Source organism: Staurois parvus, unplaced genomic scaffold (genome assembly GCF_062004578.1).
Source record: "Staurois parvus isolate SC_StPar_1 unplaced genomic scaffold, SC_StPar_1.0 ptg002188l, whole genome shotgun sequence".
NCBI lineage: Eukaryota > Metazoa > Chordata > Amphibia > Anura > Ranidae > Staurois > Staurois parvus.
The window spans coordinates 300,038-327,736 of record NW_028319984.1 but is presented as its reverse complement, the minus strand read 5'-3'; the positions used below and the strand labels follow the sequence as shown (position 1 = coordinate 327,736).

Below are 27,699 nucleotides of genomic sequence, written 5' to 3'. Positions count from 1 at the left end.
TCACTGCTGGGAGGGGGGGTGGGGAGCTGAGCTGCCAAGTCACTGCTGGGAGGGGGGGTGGGGAGCTGAGCTGCCAAGTCACTGCTGGGAGGGGGGGTGGGGAGCTGAGCTGCCAAGTCACTGCTGGGAGGGGGGGTGGGGAGCTGAGCTGCCAAGTCACTGCTGGGAGGGGGGGTGGGGAGCTGAGCTGCCAAGTCACTGCTGGGAGGGGGGGTGGGGAGCTGAGCTGCCAAGTCACTGCTGGGAGGGGGGGTGGGGAGCTGAGCTGCCAAGTCACTGCTGGGAGGGGGGTGGGGAGCTGAGCTGCCAAGTCACTGCTGGGAGGGGGGTGGGGAGCTGAGCTGCCAAGTCACTGCTGGGAGGGGGGGTGGGGAGCTGAGCTGCCAAGTCACTGCTGGGGGGGGGGGGAGCTGAGCTGCCAAGTCACTGCTGGGAGGGGGGGGGGAGCTGAGCTGCCAAGTCACTGCTGGGAGGGGGGGTGGGGAGCTGAGCTGCCAAGTCACTGCTGGGAGGGGGGGTGGGGAGCTGCCAAGTCACTGCTGGGAGGGGGGGGGGAGCTGAGCTGCCAAGTCACTGCTGGGAGGGGGGGGTGGGGTGGGGAGCTGAGCTGCCAAGTCACTGCTGGGGGGGGGGGGGAGCTGAGCTGTGCTGCCAAGTCACTGCTGGGAGGGGAAACAGAGGTATCTGAGCTGCTGAGTCACTGCTGTGGGTGTGAACAGAGCTGTCCCAGCTACAGAGTCACTGCTGGAAGGGGAAGCAGAGGGAACAGCTGCTGAGTTGGTGCTGGGAGGAGGTGCAGGGGGATCAGAGGAAGTCATTGCTGGGAAATGTGGAGTAGAGGGTTCGAAGCTGCCAATTCACTGGCAGGGAGGAAGGGGGCATCTGAGCTAGAAAGTCACTGCCAGGAGGGTGAGCAGAGGGATCTGATTTGCAGAATCACTGCTGGGAGGGGGTGCACTGGTAATTGAGCTGCGAAGTCACTGCTAGGAAGAAGAGCAGAGGGATCTATGCTAGTGAGTCACTGCTGGCATGAGGAGCAGAGGGATCAAAACTACTTGGAAACTTGAACAGTGCTTTTGCTTTGAATTTTGAGAACAATTTGCTCCATAGTAACTTTAGCTACAGAGGTCAGTCAGGGCTCATTTACTGCTTGAACCCAAAAAATAATCGCATTGGATGGGTAAAGCCCATTCCATGAGACAAGTGGTTAATAGGACAGCAAACGAGACTTGTATCAGGTTATGATGAATAAAAACTTATAATAATTCAATTTAAGAAAAATCATTTGTAGTAGCAACAAAAAGTAACACACAATGTTCAGCAACCACAACCACAAGTAGACAGACACGACATAAATTTAAAAACAATGTCAATTAAGGATGTCCGGACGTCAAATGTGATATGTGTATATACAGTATCTCATAGAAGTGAGAAGTGTTTAACCCCTTGATGCCGATCGCATGCAAATATGCAGCCTCTCGGCGTCTGGGCATTGATGCCGAGCGGCTGCATATTTGCGTGCAATTAGAAAATACATATGCGCAGAGAGCGCACGCCCTGCACCCTCCCAGCACATATGTCCACGACTCCCAGAAAGGACCCGATCTCCCCTTTCGATTGGGACCTTTTACGATCAATTGACTGCCATGACGGCGAATCACGGCGGTCACATGACCCTAAAACCCCGCCCTGCCTCCTGAAACGCTTAAAGGGCTGGGAGGGGCTGGGCGCCAAGAGGTTAAAGATAACCTCAGACGACCCTCCAAAATGCCCAGAAAAACAACAGTAAAAAATTAACTATTTCAGGCATTTTGAGAGAAATAGAGAGAGCAGAAGCAGAGAGAGCAGTATGTGTTGAGATGACCGGTCTTTTCTGGTTGTATTCACCATGGATCCCATCATGAGCATAATGCGGCGCGTTCTACAATTTTTTCCTTCACACAAAACCTGGAACGGACTGCGCTGGTGTACCGGATCCATTTGAATACATGGAAACCACTTTGGATGCATTTCTGATAAAAAAAAAGCTCTGAACAGCATCTGGACACGGAACAGTTAAAAAATACTTCTAAACTCAAACGCCTATAAAACGAAGCTAGCCATGTTTACAAGCATTTGAAACGCTGATAAAATCTACTCCTGAACGCAAGTTCAAATTAACTCCTGAACGTTCGTTTATCAGCTGCAGTATACATGAGCCCTTAAGTTCTTGACTGTCCCAACACACACATACATTTTATATATATATATATGGAACAATCTTGCCGCTATGCAGTTGTCTCCGTTGCAGTGGTACGCGTGATAACTTGTCGCCAAAATGTCCAAAGAAACATGTCCTGGATCAGGATATCTCAGCTGCCTCTTTGTCAACAGCAAGCCGTCGCCCTTTAAATTGGGCCAGTGGGGCGTAGGAATGTGACGTCATTGACGCTGCATGACATCAACGCGTTTCGCTAATATACAAGCGTAGCTTCGTCAGGATAACATGTAGGTGGCGCCATTGCTCCTTTTAAACGATAGTTTGCCCCGCCTCTCTCTACACTATATTATTATTACGTTTTTAATACCTGACCAGGTAAATTATTATTATTATACAGGATTTATATATTATTATTATTATTATACAGGATTTATATATTATTATTATTATACAGGATTTATATCGCGCCAACAGTTTGCTCAGCGCTTTACAATATAACGGGAGACAATACAGCAACCATACAGTTCAATACAAGAGGGATAGGAGGGCCCTGATCCTTGGAGCTTACAATCTAAGAGTAGTGACTCTGCCCCAAATTACATCACCAATCTTGTCTCCAAATATCACCCAAACCGTCCTCTCTGCTCCTCCTACGACCTTCTACTCTCTAGCTCCCTTGCCTCCTCCTCCCATGCTCCTGATCCTTGGAGCTTACAATCTAAGAGTATCTAAATGATACTATGTTAGTCAAATCTAGATCATAGAGTAGAAAATCAACTGGATATAATTTCTAGATTCTTCAAATACTGAAGATATACATATACTGTAACATACAATTAACATTTTAATTTTTGCACTATAAACAAAAAAAGAATTAAAAAAAAAAAAATTTCTTTGTTTCTATTATAAAATTTTGTAAACCGGTAATTTTTCTCCTTCACGGATGTGCTTTGATGAGGCTGCACTGATGAGCTGGCACTGGTGGGCACTGATCATCAGGGCACTGATCATCAGTGCCGATCCCTCCTCTGACAACTGCCAGTTCTTGGCAGTACTTTACTCATGCTGTGACAGAGTGAGGAAAGTGCAGCCGATAACCGGCAACTGTATTTACCCGGTGATCGCTGTGTCATTGGACACGGCTGACCACGTGGTAAAAGGCCGCTGTAATTAACCTTTTACCACATCACGTGATCAGCTGTGTTAGTGGAAACAGGATATAGTGAATGCGGGGTCCGGGGAGACCAGATATAGTGAATGCGGGGTGTGGGGAGACCAGATATAGTGAATGCGGGGTCCGGGGAGAGCGGCTATAGTGAATGCGGGGTCCGGGGAGAGCGGCTATAGTGAATGCGGGGTCCGGGGAGAGCGGCTATAGTGAATGCGGGGTCCGGGGAGAGCGGCTATAGTGAATGCGGGGTCCGGGGAGAGCGGCTATAGTGAATGCAGGGTCCGGGGAGAGCGGCTATAGTGAATGCAGGGTCCGGGGAGAGCGGCTATAGTGAATGCAGGGTCCGGGGAGAGCGGCTATAGTGAATGCAGGGTCCGGGGAGAGCGGCTATAGTGAATGCAGGGTCCGGGGAGAGCGGCTATAGTGAATGCAGGGTCCGGGGAGAGCGGCTATAGTGAATGCAGGGTCCGGGGAGAGCGGCTATAGTGAATGCAGGGTCCGGGGAGAGCGGCTATAGTGAATGCAGGGTCCGGGGAGAGCGGCTATAGTGAATGCAGGGTCCGGGGAGAGCGGCTATAGTGAATGCAGGGTCCGGGGAGAGCGGCTATAGTGAATGCAGGGTCCGGGGAGAGCGGCTATAGTGAATGCAGGGTCCGGGGAGAGCGGCTATAGTGAATGCAGGGTCCGGGGAGAGCGGCTATAGTGAATGCAGGGTCCGGGGAGAGCGGCTATAGTGAATGCAGGGTCCGGGGAGAGCGGCTATAGTGAATGCAGGGTCCGGGGAGAGCGGCTATAGTGAATGCAGGGTCCGGGGAGAGCGGCTATAGTGAATGCAGGGTCCGGGGAGAGCGGCTATAGTGAATGCAGGGTCCGGGGAGAGCGGCTATAGTGAATGCAGGGTCCGGGGAGAGCGGCTATAGTGAATGCAGGGTCCGGGGAGAGCGGCTATAGTGAATGCAGGGTCCGGGGAGAGCGGCTATAGTGAATGCAGGGTCCGGGGAGAGCGGCTATAGTGAATGCAGGGTCCGGGGAGAGCGGCTATAGTGAATGCAGGGTCCGGGGAGAGCGGCTATAGTGAATGCAGGGTCCGGGGAGAGCGGCTATAGTGAATGCAGGGTCCGGGGAGAGCGGCTATAGTGAATGCAGGGTCCGGGGAGAGCGGCTATAGTGAATGCAGGGTCCGGGGAGAGCGGATATAGTGAATGCAGGGTCCGGGGAGAGCGGATATAGTGAATGCAGGGTCCGGGGAGAGCGGATATAGTGAATGCAGGGTCCGGGGAGAGCGGATATAGTGAATGCAGGGTCCGGGGAGAGCGGATATAGTGAATGCAGGGTCCGGGGAGAGCGGATATAGTGAATGCAGGGTCCGGGGAGAGCGGATATAGTGAATGCAGGGTCCGGGGAGAGCGGATATAGTGAATGCAGGGTCCGGGGAGAGCGGATATAGTGAATGCAGGGTCCGGGGAGAGCGGATATAGTGAATGCAGGGTCCGGGGAGAGCGGATATAGTGAATGCAGGGTCCGGGGAGAGCGGATATAGTGAATGCAGGGTCCGGGGAGAGCGGATATAGTGAATGCAGGGTCCGGGGAGAGCGGATATAGTGAATGCAGGGTCCGGGGAGAGCGGATATAGTGAATGCAGGGTCCGGGGAGAGCGGATATAGTGAATGCAGGGTCCGGGGAGAGCGGATATAGTGAATGCAGGGTCCGGGGAGAGCGGATATAGTGAATGCAGGGTCCGGGGAGAGCGGATATAGTGAATGCGGGGTCCGGGGAGAGCGGATATAGTGAATGCGGGGTCCGGGGAGAGCGGATATAGTGAATGCGGGGTCCGGGGAGAGCGGATATAGTGAATGCGGGGTCCGGGGAGAGCGGATATAGTGAATGCGGGGTCCGGGGAGAGCGGATATAGTGAATGCGGGGTCCGGGGAGAGAGGATATAGTGAATGCGGGGTCCGGGGAGAGAGGATATAGTGAATGCGGGGTCCGGGGAGAGAGGATATAGTGAATGCGGGGTCCGGGGAGAGAGGATATAGTGAATGCGGGGTCCGGGGAGAGAGGATATAGTGAATGCGGGGTCCGGGGAGAGAGGATATAGTGAATGCGGGGTCCGGGGAGAGAGGATATAGTGAATGCGGGGTCCGGGGAGACTGGATGTAGTGAATGCAGGGTCCGGGGAGAGCAGATATAGCACAGCACTGGACTGCAATGAGGCTCAGGTAAGTATAATGTGGAGCTGGGGGGGGGGGGGGAATCCCCTGCATAGAATTCATTAAGGTACAAAAACTTAAGGCTTTAGAACCACTTTAATATACAGTAATTATACATAAATTTTATACTATACACAATTATAATATAAATGAAATATATAAAGTGATGAAAACAAGTCAATTAAAAAAACAAAAAAAGACAAAAAAACAAACAAGAAACCTAAACACATAAAGCAACTGTAACAAACTTGATTTAAATAAATTAGAATATAAATTATTAATAATAGAATGATATGTATGCCCCTTGAGGGTTAGGGACTGTTGTGAATGTAACACACACACACACACACACACACACACACACACACACACACACACACACACACGTAAAGAGCTGAGTAAATTGACAGCGCTATATTATCACATAAAATAAATAATAATAATGTTTTATAAAATAAAAAAAACAAATTAGAAATAAAACCAACTAAAAAAACCTCATAAAACTAGTCACCAACTTAATTTAAAAAAATTAAAAATAATAATAAATATTAAAAATATAAAACTTTAAATAAATTAAGCCAAAAAAGGAGTATTTATTTTCAAGTGTTAAGTGAGCAAAAATGAAAACATTTGCATTTTTTTTTATTTGACTACAAGATCAGCACTAGTGTCCCCAGATACTTTGTTCTGCTGGGAATTCTGATTCACTGCCGGATAATAATTCTACACCCACTGCACCTCCAGCCTGCATCTTCCCAGAAAGCCACAAACAATAAACAGATGAGATCTATGTCAGTGCTGATGATTCCTGCTTGGGGTCTAAAGGCTTTCAAGGGTTCGGGGGAAGAACCCGGACGGACTGCATGACCCTAGGCCGTGTACAGTGGTAAGCCAATGGGTGGCGCTCCCTGAAGGTAGCAATGTTCCTGTAGGTCTTACTGCACCAAATATAGTCAAAATGCTGCAGTCAGCCTTCCCTGCAGTCTGCCCAGTTGTAGCGGCTCCTCTCCTGGACTGGAATGTCTTCCTCTGATGTCACTGCACACTGTGAGCTTCTCACAATGTGCATTAGAAGCTGCAGCAAGTCAGACAGAGCTCCGCCTCATTTCTTGGCTGGAGGACATCCAGCATCATCTAGCTCAGGGGTCTCCGAACTTTTTAAACAAAGGGCCAATTTACTGTCCTTTATATTTTAGGGGTGCCAGACTGTGGTCATCGGGAATAGAAATTGCCCTGGCATCAGAGGGAGTAAACAATGTATCTTTGGTATTAGGGGGAGGTGCTTCATCATTGGTGTCAGTGGGAGGAATAGTGCTTCATCATTGGTGGCAGTGGGGGGAATAGCGCCCCATCCTTGGTGGCAGTGGGGGGAATAGCGCCCCATCCTTGGTGGCAGTGGGGGGAATAGCGCCCCATCCTTGGTGGCAGTGGGGGGAATAGCGACCCATCCTTGGTGGCAGTGGGGGGAATAGCGACCCATCCTTGGTGGCAGTGGGGGGAATAGCGACCCATCCTTGGTGGCAGTGGGGGGAATAGCGACCCATCCTTGGTGGCAGTGGGGGGAATAGCGACCCATCCTTGGTGGCAGTGGGGGGAATAGCGACCCATCCTTGGTGGCAGTGGGGGGAACAGCGACCCATCCTTGGTGGCAGTGGGGGGAACAGCGACCCATCCTTGGTGTCAGTGGGAGGAATAGCGACCCATCCTTGGTGTCAGTGGGAGGAATAGCGACCCATCATTGGTGTCAGTGGGAGGAATAGCGACCCATCATTGGTGTCAGTGGGAGGAATAGCGACCCATCATTGGTGTCAGTGGGAGGAATAGCGACCCATCATTGGTGTCAGTGGGAGGAATAGCGACCCATCATTGGTGTCAGTGGGAGGAATAGCGACCCATCATTGGTGTCAGTGGGAGGAATAGCGACCCATCATTGGTGTCAGTGGGAGGAATAGCGACCCATCATTGGTGTCAGTGGGAGGAATAGTGCCCGGTTGTTGATGTCAGTAGCAGGTATTATGTCCCATTGCTGGTATCTGTGGGAGGAATAGTGTCTTGTATCAGTGGGAAAAAAAGTGCCCCAGGGGCCAGATAAAAGCAAGCAAAGGGCCACATACGGCCCCCGGGCTGCAGTTTGGAGACCAATGATCTAGCTCTTTCCTCCTCAGCCTGACTGTCCGTGGCCCGTCCCTTTTATTCACTGGATTTTCATTCTTTCAGTCATGGAGGCTCAGCTTCCTAGGGTGGTCTGCATGCAAAATTCAGCCCGCTTAGAACACCCGCTCCTCCAGACTGACACCCCCCCATCAAGGCATTTTGATATTTGCACAACTCCCAGGTGCCAACCCACTGCTTGCATTAGTGCTTCGCTCTTGAGAGGAATACTGAGGCTGTGAGGTTTTCAGGAAGCTATGTACATGTACAGCACCCTGCTGGCCCCTCCCACCAGCCATGATCTGTCAGCATTGCATTGACAAGCACAGAGACCCAGTGACAACAGCATTGGGTCTAAAACGAGGCATGTAACAAAAATGGAAAAGGTTTTATTTAGAAATGTAATCAGCATGTTAATGGGGGAGGAGCCAAGTAGAATATACATCAGCTTTATATTTGCTACAAGTGATATATTAGCAGAAGTCGTGTATCTGCAGACCATCGCAACGTCTTCCTTGCAATCCATCCCCACACACAGCTTCTATTCATGACTTACCACCATGCTGGCGCTCCAACTGTTTGCACAAGCACACCCTCTATTGTACAACCCCTGAACGGTCACTTTATAAACTGCCATTCCCCTCCTGTCACTTACCGTAAGTGCAGATCCCAGACTGAGACTGATCCTAACCCAAAAAGCTAACAATCCAAAAGAATACAATGTATTCCAAATGGAGATGTATTCTGTCTTTAAAATGGGACTCTAAGCAAAACATGGCAAGTTCAGATCCAGCATCTGTGTCCCCATTTAAGAAGAATTTCCCCTTGCTTCCTGTGCTGGTGACACATCAGGAAGTGAGCACAAATGCCCCATTGGGGACACAGACAATCAAAACCAGACAGATTTCCAACTTCCACCCTTCTGAAAAAAGGTTTCTAAATGACTTTGTAATACGCTGTGAATGTTTTTTTTGTACTTAAAGAGCAAGTTAAAGTGTTACTAAACCCACAACAGTAAAATCGGTCTGTATATGCAGTACAGCATGCTGGTTATACTCACTGTGGAACCTAAGGGGTAAAAAAAAAAAAAAAAAAATGAAGAGCTGAGCAAAAAAAAATGCATCAAGAATGCGTGTAGAAAAACAACCAAAATGCAAAATGAACTGCGAAAAGCACTGCAAAATGGACAAAAACCAAAACAGCATGCATAGGTGTGAACGGAGCCTTTTATGCAGGCCATACATGGTTTGAATTCCAAACAATTTTTCGTCAATGGCACCAGCCGATTTTCTTGGCTCCTCCCCTTTTCGGCAATCGGGCATGTTGAAAAATTCATGAAAAAACTACCGATTTTTGACTCGATGGTCAAATTGTACGATCGAAAAGAATATGCGCATGAGCCGTGACCTGGAAGGAACAGAAGTTTTACCTGTTATATGGGGGAAACTTTATGACTTGGACGATTTTCGAAATCAATGATGGCGCCATCGGATTACCGAGCGAACGACATTTCCGCTTTTCGGACGAAAAATCGTTTGGAATTCGAACCATGTATGGCCTGCAGTCTTTTGTTGGTAGCCCTGAGTGGAAGGGGTTAAAGTCGCTGGTGAACGGATCACCGCAGCTGAACTCTGATGAAATCTCGTGAAGTGATGACAGGAGATTTTCACATTCTCTCTGTAGATGTGATCACACTGCCAGGGAGTCATTCCTGGTGTCTCAGTTTGGCTACAGCACAAACATGTCACCCAACTCGCCCGCATACTACTCTGCCCAGGGGCGGACTGACAACTCATGGGGCCCCTGGGCAATAGGGGATCATGGGGCCCCTGTGTCCTTGCCCAAACTCAAAAAAGCCTATGAAAAAGGTACCAGGTGCCCAAGTTTCCAAATAGTCAGTCTGCCCCTGACTCCTCCATAAACAAAAAAAAAGTTAAAAAAGGTAAATCCAATCTCAAAAACCCATAAAACACTTAAACATGTTAATGTCACAAAAGCCATTTTCAGTATTTCAATCTTTCTAAATCTGCATCTTTTAATAAAAATATCCCCCGATGACCCGGCCATGATGATCCTTGTTTATCCACATCCTGTTAGAGGGTGACAACACTCTGTCCCTGTCTGCCATTGTGATCCTGCCTTGTCACCCCATCACATGGGCTTCCAAGGTGACTACAAAGTGTACACAGGCATGATCCACTGTTGTCACCAGCAGGAAACCCGCCCTGGGAAATGTCATGTAGGCATCACTGGACTGCATGTAGGCAGGAAGTGGTTGCAAAGTGGCCTCAGGAGATCAGCAGCAAAAACAGAATTAAAAAAATAAAATAAAAAAAAGTGGAAATAATTTTCTCTAAAAAGGAAAAAATACATGCCAATGGTTGAACATTGGTACAATGTAACAAATGATTTAAAAAAAAAAAAAAAAAGTGGAAATAATTTTCTCTAAAAAGGAAAAAATACATGCCAATGGTTGAACATTGGTACAATGTATTTTTTTCCTTTTAAAAACTATTTCCACTTGTTTTTTTAATCATTTGTTACATGGCAATGGGTTAACATTGGTACAACGTAGCAAATGATAAAAAAAAGTGGAAATGGTTTTCTCTAAAAAGGAAAAAAAATACATGGTAATGGTTGAACATTGGTACAATGTAACAAATGATTAAAAAAAAAAAAGTGGAAATAGTTCTCTAAAAAGGAAAAAAATACATTGTACCAATGTTCAACCATTACCATGTATTTGTTTTCCTTTTTAGAGAGAACTATTTCCAGTTTTTTTTTTAATTATCTGTTACATGGCAATGGGTGAACATTGGTACAATGTAAGAGATGATTAAAAAAAAAAAAAAAAAAAAAAAAAGTGGAAATAGTTTTCTCTAAAAAGGAAAAAATACATGGCAATGGTTGAACATTGGTACAATGTAACAAATAATTAAACAAAAAAAAAAAATAGGGTGTAAAATAGAAATGTTAATGAGCAACTCCCACCTAAACTAATCTCAACACATACTGCTGTCTCTGCTTCTACTCTCTGTATTTCTCTGAAACAGTCTGAAATAGTTAATAATTTACCACTTTGCAGTGCATTCTGGGCATTTGGGAGGTTCTCTTGTGCTTCTCTTTAAAAAACGCTTCTAAACGCAAACACGCATAAACGCACTATGCATACACGGCTAAACAGACTTTTTTTAACCTACGTTTTCCATCAGTCAGTTTCCATCATTCAGAAGTGTCCCGTGTGCATTGGACCTAATGGTACAACTAAACAACATTCTGCTACATTACATCAACCCCAATGCAATGAATAGGTTAGACAAAATATATACAGTGCTGTTATTTTCTGTAAAATGCAATATGGCAGCCTGGAGGTGTTCTGTACACAGATGGTATACAAAGCGCCCCCCAGAAATGTAATTTCCCCCTTGTGTGAGTGGCCCACTGATTTTCCCAGAAGTCTGCACTAAGATACAAGTCAGATTTTGGGCATCACCTGCAACAAGAATGTCATTTTTTGTGAGCTACTCTCAATTGGAAAAATCACATCTAAAAAAGGGATGCTGACCCTGCAGTTTTCCTCATTACAGCCCCCTGCAGGTGATTGATAATTATAAAACCAATCCCATACAGATTCACTCTGCACATGGACACAAACAGCTATTTCTTCAGAACAACAAAAAAGGTAGGAATCCAACGTCTGGTAAAATCCCTGCAGTGTACATAGATCACCCAGAGGGGAAGGTTTTTTTTTTCCTCAACAAAAGTGGAGCTACTCTTTAAATTGAACAGGTGTCTCCTTTTGGGACTCAGATCGGCAGTTAATGTCACCTACTGTAGACATCTGGTAAAATACCTCCATCTCCATTCCCTACACGGGCCAATAGTTTTGTGATCATCCTCCATTCCTTCAAGAGCCAAGTCTTTTGGAATAAATAATGAGTTAATGGGAAATGCCAATTTGCTTTTCTTACTAATTGTAACGTAATGGCCACACCCTTAACTACCCCCGCAGGGCCACATGAGGGGGGGGGGGGCACCAGCCCATACATCTGCCTCTTTAAACTACTAAAGAACATCAGCATATGGATGATCCCCACCCTGCTACCCCAATTATAGTGTATCCAAAGCCAAATTTTTTTTTTTTTATAGAGTAGGGAGGGTGACAACCCCTGTTGGTTAATATTTTGGCAGCCGTGTCCAATTGGGAAGATTTCCCTTCACTTCCTGTCCCACAGATGCAGCAGGAAGTGAGAGCAGATGTCTTCAGCTCCATTCACACCAAGCAGGTGTGACAGACCATGCGTGCATTTTGCGCATTTCCGAGCATTCATTTCAATGGGCTGCCCTATGTGCCGGAAAACGCACACCCTGACCTTTAAAGTAAAAAAAAAAAAAAAAAATTGCGTCAGGGCGCCATTAAGGATCATCATGCATCTGCTAAAGAGCTGTGCATTTGTGTGCATTTCGGGAAAGTGCACGATTCTGCGCACGTTCCTGCAATGTATGAAAACATAGCCTTGTGGTCACTGGGAACAGGCGTCCCCATTGGAAGATTTCCCCTCTCCTCCTGTTCTGGTGACAACTACAACATTTTGGATTCCCTCTCACAAGGCAAAAACCGGGTGAATTTTTTTTATCGGTGACACACAGCAAAGAAAACCAGGCAGCGGTTCCAAACCTTCGCCAAAACAAAAATTAATACAAAAAAATAGCCACTCCCACTGAAAGCCTGATCTCCTCTTTCAGCTGGTGAGCTGTTTCTCAGCAGATTACAGATCCTGACTTTAGGCTAGGGCAGGGGTGGGTAACTGTGGCCCTCCATCTGTTGTAGAACTACAAGTCCCACGAGGCATTGCAAAACTGACAATTACAAGCATGACTCCCAAAGGCAGAGGCATGATGGGACTTGTAGTTCAACAGCTTGAGGGCCACAGTTGCCCACCCCTGGGCTAGGCTCACCAACCTATGTAGGTTGCTTTTGAGCCGTTTCTGCATTGCATTTTTGATGTGTTTTTTTTCTCTTGTTGCTAGGCAGATTTAAAATGCAAAAAACGCAATACCTGCTTTTCTGCAGCGTTTCCATTGAAGTCTATAGAACCAAAAAAAAAACGCAACTTTTTGTGTTCAAAAAAGTCCCGACCCTTTCCAAAAAACGCAGCGGGTGAAAACGCGGACATGTGAACGTGTCCCATAGGAAATAATGTTAAATGGACCGTACTGCGTTTCTGCAAAATGCAGCAGAAAAAGCATTGGTGTGAACCTGGGGTCAAACAGTCTTAGGACTTCCAGAGGAGCGCATAAAAATAAAGGCCGTTAATATAGCGAATAATCAGCCGGCACGATCCTTTAACGCGCCCTGCGCGGCGTATCTGTGCATCTCGCGGCGAGAAATTATCAGGTTATAACAAGGTCAGAGAGAGAGGGCCAAGGAATAAGAACCGCGTCAGCAGCTTAGAGCGTGTGCAACCAAGTGTGCGAGTCCCGTGTTTGTGTCAAGTCATTTCTCTCCCTGCACAGGCCTTACGTAAGAGCCGGGACGGTGTATGCGGAGGAACAAACTCATCCACCTCACGCGGCTCAAGATTCACCGAGCCTCAGAGCCCAAACAAACATTCACTTAAAAAATAAATAAATAAAATCAATTGTCAGCTAAATAAATGCCAAGTGCATCAAAAAGGAAAAAAAAAAGTGGAACTTTTTTTTTTAGGAAAGTAACCACATCCTGGAGTAGAAAAGCCTGTCCATGTGCCAGCATGTTGCACAGAAAGAGGCCTTGTTCTGTGTGTGGAAGCAGTGGTCTCTCTGCAGAGCCCTGACATGCCCCTTGCTGAGCCAGAGCTAGAGCTCCCCGACACAGCTGGGAAAGTGTACAGAGAGGCCACTGCTTCTATACAGAGTAAGATGCATCAAGCCTTTAATTAAAAATCAGCTAATTAACTTCCAGGTGCATCAAAAGCACAAAAGGAAACCTTTAAAAAAAAAAAAAAAAAGCAACCACAGCCCCAGTAGAAAAGGCAGTCCCCTGCCAGCATGATGCAGGGAAGGAGGCCTTGTTCTGTGTGCGGAAGCAGTGGTCTCTCTGCAGAGCTCTGAGCAGCCTCCTGCCGAGCCAGAGATAGAGCTCCCTGACTCAGCTGGGAAAGTGTACAGAGAGGCCACTGCTTCTACACAGAGAGCAAAATACATTAGGTCTTAGAGCCAAACTGAGCTTTCAATTAAAAGTCGGCTAAATAACCTCCAGGTGCATAAAAGCAAAAAAAGAAAGCCTTTTATAAAAAAAAAAAAAAAAAAAGAAGCAACCACAGCTTGAGTAGAAAAGGCAGTCCCCTGCCAGCATTCTGCAGAAAAGGAGCCTTGTTTTGTATGTGGAAGCAGCGGTGTCTCTGCAGAGTGCAGACATGCCCCCTGCTGAGTCAGAGCTAGAGTCCCCTGAAGCAGCAAGGGAAGTGTGTTGGGCCTCTACAGAGAGACCGCTGCTTCCACACACAGAACAAGGCTCCTTCTCTGCAGTATGCTGGCAGCGGACTGCCTTTTCTACTCAGGTTGTTTTCTACTCATGTGGTTGCTTTTTTTTTTCCAGTCAAACTGAAAATTCTTTCCTTTTGATGCACCAGGAATTAATTTAGTTGAATGATTCTGAATTTTCAACTGGGCCGAACACGGGGCAGATATGAAGAAAGCCCCCAGAAATGCAGGCATGTATTCACTAAAGAGGTCTTCTTACCTCCCACCAGTGTAGAACGTTCAGATCACTTGATATCCGTCACTTGTAAAATCTCCTGTGCAGCACTGAAAGAGGGAGGGGCAGCACTAAGGGGCCAATCAGGCTGCAGTTCACGTGATGGACATGCTGACAGGAGGAGAGAGCAGAGGGGTGAGCTCACCAGTCTGTTGCTTCTCTTTTATTGTCCAATCACAGGCCGGGGATGGGAATGTGACCCCCGAGTTATCTCGCTAAGCCAATAAGGGGCCCTCAACAAGCCTTAGGGGCCCTCAACAAGCCAATAAGGGGCCCTCAACAAGCAAATAAGGGGCCCTCAACAAGCCAATAAGGGGCCCTCAACAAGCCAATAAGGGGCCCTCAACAAGCCAATAAGGGGCCCTCAACAAGCAAATAAGGGGCCCTCAACAAGCAAATAAGGGGAGTTTTCTTTTTATTAGCATTTTTACAGTACATATGGGGGGGGGAAAAAAAAAAGCTAGAAAAAAAGCGTTTAGGAGCATTTTAGTAGCGTGCAGCATTTTTTTTCTACCAGAAAAAAACACTCCCAAAAACTAATTTTTTTTTTCTGCTCCTACCGAGGAAGCTTGACAAATACTACTAACCTAGTGTGTATGGACATGTAGGAGAACATGATTTAGCTTCAAGGAGCTGAAAAAAATGCTGATAGCTTCAAGGATCTTTAAAAAAATGCTGGCGTGCATGGGTCCATGCACACTAGGTTTTTTTTGTTTGTTTGTTTTTTGTCTTTTGTTTTTTGTTTTTTTTTTTAAGCGCAGCAAACGCTGGAAAATAAGCTGGATAAAAAAACATTGGCAATAGCATTTTAGGTGCGTTCAGGAGCGTTAGCATTTTATTAGTGTTTTTACAGGGATTGTAGATAAAAAAAAAAGCTAGAAAAAAGAGCTGTTAGGGATGTTTTAGTAGCATTTTTATTTTCTCATGGAAAAACACTCCAAATACAAATTTTTCTTTGACTCCTAGACTCTGAAGCTCAAAAAATGCTAATAGCCTAATGTAGTGTGCATGGACACATAGGACAACACAGCTTCAAGGAGCAGGAAAAAAAATGCTAACAGCAGCGCTTCAAGGAGCAAAAAAAGGTGTGCATGGTGCCTAAAAGAGGAAAACTAATGCAGCCACCACATCCAAGAAATGGTAAACTGAACATAATAAAGGTTTGCTTTTGGGTGTAATGCCGCTTTACCCTTGCATTGCTGGGGAAGGTTTCTTTTTGTTTTTTTTACAAAAATCCCAGATTTTATTTATTTTTTTTTTTTTAAGATCCTCGGAGGCAGTACAAGTTGTGTTATCTGTCCCCGCCCCCAGCATGACATCATCATCACTGATCCAAGAACATACAAAGTTACTACCGGTGGATACAATGAGCTGGGAGGGGTGATGGCAGAACGTGGTTGTGAATTCTCTCACACGTGTTGGACTGTTAGAGCCGCGTGAAGCCGACGAACAAAAACATGGAGGAGGTCAAGTCGAAGTTTTTGTGGTTTGTTTAGAAGTAAATAGGACTGAGCTGATGTTTCCTCCACCAGCCATCGTCTCTCCGGCCTCAGTGTGCAGCCATGACGGGGGGGGTCACATTGTGGCCTGACCTCCCCGGAGATCTCTTCCTCCGCCTGTTTGTCTCTCTGTGGTTTACTAATGGAACATTCACATCCGTGGGCTGACCACGGGCTGTGCCACGTGCACTATACCAGCTGAGGAGGGCAGAACATATGGCATTAACCCCGTCCTTCCTTGCTATAGAAACTACTCCCCTGTCCTGCCGTATCATCCACTGTTTCCACTACACCCAGTTCATACCAATGCGCCACGATGCACTAAAAACACAACACACAGTGTGTCTAAGGGCTCATTCACACTAGTGGGTAGGGCAGTAAAATCCTGTTTTTTCCCCCATATATTTTTGTAATGGAAAAAGATCTGAGCCATGCTAATACCGCCCCAATTCCCCCCCCCCCTCTCCAACTGCTACCCCTTTTAGCTGCAGAGGCAGCAGGCAGGGGTGTACGCATGTGTATGCATAGAAAAGTAACAGCAAAAAAAAAAAAAAAAAAAAGAGTGTTTTTTTTTGGGGGGGGGGGGGTGGTTTGTTTTCTTGTTTTGGCTGTTATTTGGTTTAGTATGGCTGGTTGGGGTTTTTGGATTGGTTGCTTGGGGTTTTTATTTTGGTTGGTTGCTTGGGGTGTTTGGTTGGTTGCTTGGGGTTTTTGGTTTGGTTGGTTGCTTGGGGTTTTTAATTTTGGTTGGTTGCTTGGGGTTTTTAATTTTGGTTGGTTGCTTGGGGTTTTTGGTTTGGTTGGTTGCTTGGGGTTTTTGGTTTGGTTGGTTGCTTGGGATTTTTGGTTTGGTTGGTTGCTTCGGGTTTTTGGTTTGCTTGCTTGCTTGCTTGGGGTTTTTGGTTTGGTTGCTTGCTTGGGGTTTTTGGTTTGGTTGCTTGCTTGGGGTTTTTGGTTTGGTTGCTTGCTTGGGATTTTTGGTTTGGTTGCTTGCTTGGGATTTTTGATTTGGTTGGTTGCTTGGGGTTTTTGGTTTGGTTGCTTGCTTGCTTGGGGTTTTTGGTTTGGTTGCTTGCTTGGGGTTTTTGGTTTGGTTGCTTGCTTGGGGTTTTTAATTTTGGTTGGTTGCTTGGGGTTTTTGGTTTGGTTGGTTGCTTGGGGTTTTTGTTTTTATTTTGTTCGGTTTTTTATTGTCTGAATATAGATCTACAGTTGTGACCAAAATTATTCAACCCCCAATGCTGTAAAGGGGTTTAGGGACTATAGTGTACATTTGGAATTGTATTCAGAATCAAATCCTACAAGGACGTTGTAACTACCCAAATGCAACTAAAATGACATCAATTGTTTATGTAATACAGTAGTAAATGGTTCTTATGTGGTTTCTTCATTGCCACAATTATTCAACCCCTTAAAGACTACCACTCTGAAGAACAGAGGTTCATACAGGTGCTTTCCATCAGGTATTGAAAACACCTGTGGATGTCACCGAGCAGCAATCAAGCATAATAAGCACCAATTAGGCAGCTTTAAAATGACTGTGATACTCAGCTCCTTCTAGACATTTACTGGTGTGGTTACAAACATGGTGAAGGCAAGAGAATGGTCCAGGAAGACAAGAGAAGAGGTGATTTCTCTTCACAGGAAGGGCAATGGCTATAAGAAGATTGCAAAGATGTTAAACATACCAAGAGACACCTTAGGAAGCATCATTCGCAAATTCAAGGCAAAGGGCACTGTTGAAACGCTACCTGGTCGTGGCAGAAAGAAGATGCTGACTTCGACTGCTGTGCGCTACCTGAAGCGTAGAGTGGAGAGAAGTCCCCGTGTGACTGCTGAGGAACTGAGAAAAGATTTGTCAGATGTGGGTACAGAAGTTTCAGCCCAGACAATAAGACGCACACTGCGTAATGAAGGCCTCCGTGCCAGAACTCCCAGGCGTACCCCCTTGCTGTCTCCAAAGAATAAGAAGAGTCGACTGCAGTATGCCAAAAGCCATGTGGACAAACCACAAAAGTTGTGGGATAGTGTTCTGTGGACTGATGAAACAAAATTAGAACTGTTTGGGCCCATGGATCAACGCTATGTTTGGAGGAGGAAGAACAAGGCCTATGATGAAAAGAACACCTTGCCTACTGTGAAGCATGGTGGAGGGTCAATCATGCTTTGGGGCTGTTTTGCTTCTGCAGGTACAGGGAAGCTTCAGCGTGTGCAAGGTACCATGAATTCTCTTCAGTACCAGGAGATATTGGATGGAAACGTGATGCAGTCCGTCACACACCTGAGGCTTGGGAGACGTTGGACCTTTCAACAGGACAATGATCCCAAGCATACCTCCAAGTCCACTAGAGCATGGTTGCAGAGGAAAGGCTGGAACATTTTGGAGTGGCCATCGCAGTCACCAGACTTAAATCCGATTGAGAACCTCTGGTGGGACTTAAAGAAAGCAGTTGCAGTGCGCAAGCCTAAGAATGTGACTGAACTGGAGGCCTTTGCCCATGAAGAATGGGCGAAGATACCCGTAGATCGCTGCAAGACACTTGTGTCAAGCTATGCTTCACGTTTAAAAGCTGTTATAACTGTAAAAGGATGCTGTACTAAGTACTAAGATTGAATGTCACTTGGGGGTTGAATAAAACTGATAATGCTGTGAGCACAGAAAAGACATTTGTGGTTATTTCATTATAACTGTTATGTTATATTTGTCTGACCTACAAGTGCCTCTTTAATGTAAATGTAAGCAAGATGACTGAATGATCAAAAGCAATGTCAAACTGGCCAAAACACTCAATTTCAGTGGGGGTTGAATAATTTTGGTCACAACTGTATGTTTGTCCCAAGCATGTTTGAAGCCACTTACTGTTGCCTGGCTCACCACCTCTGCTGGAAGTCTATTCCGAGCATCAACTACCCTTTCAGTAAAATAGTACTTTCTGAGATTGGTTTTGAACTTTCCTCCAGTTAGTGTAAGGTCACGTCTCCGTGTACATGATTTTGGTTTCATGGTGAAAATCCTTCCCTCCTGAACCCTATTCACCCCCGTTGATGTATTTAAAAGTTTCAATCACGTCTCCCCTTTCCCGTCTTTCCTCCACACTGGACATGTTAAGTTCCTGAAGTCTCTCTTGATATGTTTTATCCCCCAGAACTTTCACCATTTTTGTTACCCGTGTGACCGATCGATGAATGGGTCAATGCATCCTCACTGTGCTATACATAGGCCGTACAGAGGGCAGAGCTGTGGGAGAGGCCGAATAGGCTCCACCCACTACAGACTGCCTACAGAAAGTACAGGAGTGGGCGGAGCCAAGACCAGTCCCCCTGCACAAGGAGAGAGAGCAGCAGTGAGCGGTCTTTATTACAGGAAGTCTCACACTGGATTGCTGCACAGATCTGGAAGAAATACACAAAGCTCACTGAGATACAAGAGGAATACACAGGAGGAACGGATTTAGAGAATGTTCTCTTATGCCGAGTTCAGATGTAATTCCAATGCATGCCGTTTACAGCCAGCAATCAATTCTGAAACAAAGGCTTTCAGATTTTAGACACGAATAAACTTTGCACAAGGAAAGCAATCAGCGGCACAGCGAATCTACCCGTGTTCTATCTACTGATCACTTCAGACCAGGAGCGGACTGACAACTCATAGGGCCCCCAGGCAATAGGGGATCATGGGGCCCCTGTGTCCTTGCCCAAACTCAAAAAAGCCTATGAAAAAAGGTACCAGGGGCATCTCATGGGGCCCCCTACTGACCCCGGGCCCTCGGCAGTGCCCGAGTTTCCAAATGGTCAGTCCACCCCTGCTTCAGACATCCGTATGAGTTACATGTGTAACCTAAGCATGAAAAACAGGGGGCAGCATGGCAATGCACCCAGCCTATGCACACTGTGCGTTATGGTGCAATTCATTGTGAATGGCACCCCAATGCTCTGTACAGCAGAATGCAACCCACAGCCCATCACATTGCTCATGCCATGCATATGGTGCACTGAATTGCTAAAAAACAGGTCATGCGTGGTTTCTTTTTTTTCTCAGTCATTGTATCTCCTATTACAGGGAAATGGCTCAGACACCCTGCACATTGGACACCACTATATAATGTGTATGGCCTCCCCTATCCAGGTTACGCACAAGCTTCAATGGTTAGTTCACCTTTACAGAAAAAAAAAAAAAAAATTTAATACACTGAACACCCTTTTCAAGCACTACCTAATCCAACCGAAAAAAAAAAAAAGTTGGCCTTTACATACACTTTAATAATGGGCTGATATCATGGTGGGCCTGGGCCGATAGCCCGGTGGGCCTGGCCCAATGGCTCTTCATTGAACAGGCGCTGTTGGCAGACTGATGACCCATCTGATAATCAGAATTACCAAAAATCTGACACAGATCACAGGCTGGACGTGCCCCCCCCCCCCCCCATTCCCCAGCTACAGTTTGTTCAGCAGAACATCGAGTCACAGATCTTCAGCACTGCTGGGGACTCTGCAGCAGATTTCTGCCATCAGACACAGTGCAGTGTAATTATATGGTCTGTCACCTCAATGTAAGTGCTGTCTACTGAATGCTGATTAATGTCACAGGAGCCTAGGATGCCACCAGTCCCCCCCCCCCCCCAGACTCCTCTGTGCCTCCAGACCTCCTTCAATACCCAACACCCCCCCCCCTTCTAAAAAGAGAAAATGATTGACAGGAACAAAGGAGCATCCAGCATGACAAATACCATCCCTCCGCATTGAATATTTCTGCATAGAAAATATTACCCACCCCCCCACCACATACCATACCAAAATAAGTCCATGTATAAAATGAATACACAGCCACCCCTGATCCACAGGACTTCACATATACAGAGATATCATTATCAATCCATTGTATGGGGACCACTGTCACACCATATATACAGAAAGTGGTCATAATTGATACATTATATGGAGACAACTGCTACATTGTATATACACAGAGATGTCATTATTGATACATGTATATATACACAAATATGTCAGTATCCATACAATGTATGGGGAACACTGTTACATTGTATATACACAGAGATGTCATTATCAATACATTGTATGGGGACCACTGTCACACCATAGATACAGAAAGCTGTCATTACTGATACATTATATGGGGAACACTGTTACATTGTATATACAGAGATGTCATTATTGATACATGCATATATAAAGATATGTCAATATCCATACAATGTATGAGGAACACTGTTACATTGTATATACACACACACATATATATATATACACACACACACACGTATCAGTAACAACATATCTGTGTATATACAATGTAACAGTGTTCCTCATACATTGTATGGATATTGACATATCTTTATATATGCATGTATCAATAATGACATCTCTGTATATACAATGTAACAGTGTTCCCCATATAATGTATCAGTAATGACAGCTTTCTCTATATATGGTATGACAGTTGTCCCCATACAATGTATTGATAATGACATCTCTGTGTATATACAATGTAACAGTGTTCCCCATACATTGTATGGATACTGACCTATTTGTGTATATATACACATGTATCAGTAATGACATACACAAATATGTCAGTATCCATACAATGTATGGGGAACACTGTTACATTGTATATACACAGAGATATCATTATCAATACATTGTATGGGGACAACTGTCACACCATATATAGAGAAAGCTGTCATTACTGATACATTATATGGGGAGCACTGTTACATTGTATATACACAGAGATGTCATTACTGATACATTTTTTGGTGACTACTGTTCATTCATTATTGATACATAGTATGGGGACCTCTGATACATAGTATATAGACAGATGACAAGATCGCTACAGTGTATGGAGACTGCTGCTACATTGTATATAGACAGATGTCACAGATCCCATTATTGATGCGTTGTATTGGGATTACTGTTCCATTGTATATACACACTGTTACACTGCTAAGACCTATGTGTAGAGGGAAGGAGAAGGTGATGTGTAATAGAATATTCCATATTGACAAACGCTCGAAGTCAGGAATGTCCTGTGTTTATAAATAGATATCATCTAATTCAAACACATACATATAGGTAGCTGATGATAAATATATATATACGGAGATGTCAACATTCATATAATGTGTGGAGATCCCTGTTACATTGTATATAGACAGATATGTCATTATTGATCCCTTTTATTGGGGCATGTGTTATATTGTATATGATGTGAATGTACATTAAATATACGGTTCGGTACATATATATTTGGCCACAGGCACAATTTTACATTTTTTCAGGTATTTACCAAAACATATTCAAGCTATAGTTTTATAATGGATATGGGCTGAAAGTGCGCACTCTCAGGTGTAATTTGAGGGTATGTACATCCAAATTGGAGGAAGGGTTTAGGAATTACAGCTCTTTAGAGTAGCCACTCCCCCTTTTTCAAGGCATCAAAAGTAATTGGACAAATGAATATAATCATATATAAAATGTCCTTTTTAATATTTTGTTGAGAATCCTTTACTGGCAATGACTGCCTGAAGTCTGGAACCCATGGACATTACCAAAGACTGGGTTTCCTCCTTTCTGATGCTTTGCCTGAAGTCTGGAACCCATGGACATGACCAAAGACTGGGTTTCCTCCTTTCTGATGCTTTGCCAGGCTCTAACTGCAGCTGTCTTCAGTTGTTCTTTGTTTGTGGGTCTTTCTGCCTTTAGTTTTGCCTTCAGCAAGTGAAATGCATGTTCAATTGGGCTGAGATCAGGTGATTGACTCGGCCAGTGCAGGATATTCCACTTCTTTTCCTTCAAAAGCTCCTGGGTTGCTTTTGCAGTGTGTTTTGGATCATTGTCCATCTGTACTGTGTCCAAGCACATTTGCTGCATTTGGCTGAATCTGGGCTGACAGTATATCTGAAAACACTGCAGAATTCATCCAGCTAATTCTGTCACATCATCAATAAACACCAATGACCCAGTGCCACTGGAAGCCATGCATGCCCATCCCATCACACTGCCTCCACCATGTTTTACAGATGACGTTGTTTGCTTTGGATCATGAGCTGTTCCAAGCCTTCTCCACACTTTTTTCTTCCCGTCACTCTGGTACAGATTCATCTTAGTTTTATCTGTCCAAAGAATGCTTTTCCAGAACTGGTCTGGCTTCTTTAGATGTTTTTTGTCAAAGTCTAATCTGGCTTTTCTACTCTTCAGGCTTATGAATGGTTTGCACCTTGTGGTGAACCCTCTGTATTTGCTCTCGTGAAGTCTTCTCTTGATTGTAGACTTTGACAATGATACGCCCACCTCCTGGAGAGTGTCCTTCAATTGTCTGGATGTTGTGAATGGGTTTTTCTTTACCATAGAGAGGATCCTGCAATCATCCACCGCTGTTGTCTTCCATGGACGTCCATACCTTTTTATGTTGCTGAGCTCACCAGTGCGTTCTCCTTTCCTCAGAATGTACCAAACTGTTGATTTGGCCACTCCTAATGTTGCTGCGATCTCTCTGATGGATTGGTTTCATTTTTGAAGCCTTACAATGGCCTGTTTCACTTGCATGGACAGCTCCTTTGAAGGCATGATATCGGTTCACAGCAATAGATTCCAAATGCTAATACCAAACTTAGAATCAACTCCAGACCTTTTACCTGCTTAACTGATAAAGAAATAACAAAAAGGAGTAGCCCACACATGGCCATTAAACAGCTTTTGATTCAACTGTCCAATTACTTTTGGCCCCTTGAAAAGGGGGTGGCTAATCCTAAGAGCTGTAATTCCTAAACCCTTCCTCCAATTTGGATGTACATACCCTCAAATTAAACCTGAGAGTGCGCACTTTTAGCCCATATCCATTATAGAACTATAGCTTGAATATGTTTTGGTAAATACCTGCAATAATATTGTGCCTGTGTCCAAGTAAATATGGACCTAACTGTATGTAAAGTGCTGCATAAATTAATGGCGCTATACAAGTACCTGTAATAATAATATACAGTCATATGTCAGAGATCCCTTTGCTGATCCATTGTATATACAGACTATTACATTGCAGAGTTCCATGTAATAGAAAGTTGTAAACTGACAAACATTCCAAGTCAGGTGTACATGGATTCAAACACACATGACTAGGTAAAAAAAAAAAAAAAAAAAAAATTATATATATATATATATATATATATATATATATATATATATATATATATATATATATATATATATATATATATATACACATATACATATACACACACACTCATGTCAATAGCCATATAATTTATGGGGACCACTGTATGTAGACAGACATCAGAGATCCCATTATTGATCCATTGTATTGGTAGTACTGTCACATTGTATATAGAGATACCATTATTGATCCATTGTATGGGGAGTACTGTCACGTTGTATATACAGAGATCCCATTATTGATCCATTGTATGGGGAGTACTGTCACATTGTATATACAGAGATCCCATTATTGATAGTACTGTCACATTGTATATACAGAGATCCCATTATTGATCCATTGTATGGGGAGTACTGTCACGTTGTATATACAGAGATCCCATTATTGATAGTACTGTCACATTGTATATACAGAGATCCCATTATTGATCCATTGTATTGGTAGTACTGTCACATTGTATATACAGAGATCCCATTATTGATCCATTGTATTGGTAGTACTGTCACATTGTATATACAGAGATCCCATTATTGATCCATTGTATGGGGAGTACTGTCACATTGTATATACAGAGATCCCATTATTGATCCATTGTATGGGGAGTACTGTCACACTGTATATACAGAGATCCCATTATTGATCCATTGTATTGGTAGTACTGTCACATTGTATATACAGAGATCCCATTATTGATCCATTGTATTGGTAGTACAGTCACATTGTATATACAGAGATCCCATTATTGATCCATTGTATAAGGTGCATTATTACATTGCAGAGTTCCATATGTACAGAGATGTAGGAGGTGAGGTGTAATATAATATTCCATATTGAAACACATTCCAAGTCAGGTACACAGGAACGTCTGGCATTTGTATATAAATATCAATTAATTCAAACACACATGACTAGGTAACGTAATAAATATATACTGAGATGACAATATCCATATAATGTATGGGGACCACTGTTACATTGTATAAACAGAGATCCCATTATTAATTCATTATATGGTGACCACTGTTACGATGTATATACACAGAGATCTCAGAGATCCCGTTATTGATCCATTGTATTAGTAGTACTGTCACATTGTATATACAGAGATCCCATTATTGATCCATTGTATAAAGTACACTATTACATTGCATCGTTCCATATGTACAGAGAAGTAGGAGGTGATGTGTAATAGAATGTTCAATACTGACCATCACTCCCAGTCAGGTAAACAGGAATACTGGGTGTTTATAAATAGACATCAATAAACCCCGATGTACACAGGAATTCATGGTCGGTGCTAAATATAGATCATATATATATATATATATTTATGTTACTGTATAAGGAAGCAGTGGCTCTGGGATTGATGTGAACTACAGATTCCAGCACACCCTTCTATCACCATACATAGACTGACCCCCCAAGGTTATATAGTATATACCATAGGACAATGTACAGGGGTGATATAATGACTGATCTGTCATCACAGGACACAGAGGAATGAGGACTATGTATGGATACAGACTCCTCTGCCCATGCCGTATATAGAATACATGGTGTATATATAGAAGTGTGTGTGAGTGTGTGTGTTACATAGTGTATATAGATGGAATACATGGAGTATATATATATATATATATATATAGATGGAATATATGGTGTGTGTATATATAGAGATGGAGTACATGGTGTATATAGATGGAGTACATGGTGTGTATATAGATGGAGTACATGGTGTGTATATAGATGGAATACATGGTGTGTATATAGATGGAGTACATGGTGTGTATATATAGATGGAATACATGGTGTGTATATATAGATGGAATACATGGTGTGTATATATAGATGGAATACATGGAGTATATATATAGATGGAATACATGGAGTATATATATAGATGGAATACATGGAGTATATATATAGATGGAATACATGGAGTATATATATAGATGGAATACATGGTGTATATATAGAGATGGAATACATGGAGTATATAGATGGAGTACATGGTGTATATAGATGGAGTACATGGGGTGTATATAGATGGAGTACATGGGGTGTATATAGATGGAATACATGGAGTATATATATATAGATGGAATACATGGAGCATATATATATATAGATGGAATATATGGTGTGTATATATAGAGATGGAATACATGGAGTATATAGATGGAGTACATGGGGTGTATATAGATGGAGTACATGGGGTGTATATAGATGGAGTACATGGGGTGTATATAGATGGAGTACATGGGGTGTATATAGATGGAGTACATGGAGTATATATATAGATATATAGATGGAATATATGGTGTGTATATATAGAGATGGAATACATGGAGTATATAGATGGAGTACATGGGGTGTATATAGATGGAGTACATAGATGGAATACATGGGGTGTATATAGATGGAATACATGGGGTGTATATAGATGGAATACATGGGGTGTATATAGATGGAATACATGGGGTGTATATAGATGGAATACATGGGGTGTATATAGATGGAATACATGGGGTGTATATAGATGGAATACATGGGGTGTATATAGATGGAATACATGGGGTGTATATAGATGGTATAGATGGAGTACACGGTGTATATAGATGGAATACATGGAGTATACAGATGGCATACACGGTTTATAGGATGACAGGAGGGACGGTTTATAGGATGACAGGAGGGACGGTGAATGTACAGAGGTGAGATCTCCGGAGATGACAGCTCCCCTCCCCCCCGATCCCCGCACACACTCACGCGATCTTGAAGAGCGGCCTCTCGGTCCGAGCCATGACTCCCCGGTGGATCCGGCGGAGGAGCAGAGCGATCCCACAGCACCAGCAGCCCAGCACCACCGCGGACACGAGCATCAGCAACGCCGGCATAACACTCCTCCAGGTGTCCCAGCTCCGCCCACTCCGCTCGGCTCCTCCCCTCCTCCGCACACACCCCCCTCAGCCGCTCAGACCCTGGATCGCTGTACACTGCGCGGACAGCGAGCGCACTGCGACATCTAGTGGACAGAATGGGGTACTACGTGTGTATGGCAGAAGCGCTTTACGCTTCTTCATTCTAGGGGGACTCCAGATAGACAGCTGAACACACAAAACATTCCTCTAAAGGGGTTGTTTTACCTGCTGTAGGATTTATTATTCCCATCCAGTTCTGAGATTTACACAGCTCTGCCACAGAGTCTGGAAAGGCAGGAGACCTGATTTTCTATGCTCCAATTAACCTCTCATCCTCCGGAGAATTTCCCCCCCTTCCTGGCTAGGCCATTTTTTAGCACTCGGCGCTGTGCTATTTTAACTTGTAATTGCGCAGTCATGCAATGCTGCACCCAAATTAAATGTATGTCCTTTTTTCACACAAATAGAGCTTTCTTTTGGGGGTATTTGATCACCTCTGGGTTTTTTACTTTTTGGGCTATATATAAAAAAAAGACTGGAAATTTTGAAAAAAAAACCCAATATTTTCTCATTTCTGTTATAAAAAATATCCTATAAACTCAAATTTCATC

At 44.2% G+C, this 27,699-nt stretch overlaps 1 protein-coding gene across 1 annotated transcript in view; it reads right to left on the bottom strand.

The window, feature by feature from the left end:
• Nucleotides 1-27,106, bottom strand: part of LOC149431655 (putative thioesterase PNKD) — a gene marked incomplete at its 3' end in the record, with an annotated part of 150,393 nt that extends 123,287 nt beyond the window's left edge. Inside the window, exon 1 of the mRNA XM_089665428.1 lies at nucleotides 26,937-27,106. Within this exon, the coding sequence (XP_089521554.1) occupies nucleotides 26,937-27,064 (128 nt within the window). The remainder of the gene's footprint in view (nucleotides 1-26,936) is intronic.
• Between the last annotated feature and the right edge of the window lie 593 nt (nucleotides 27,107-27,699).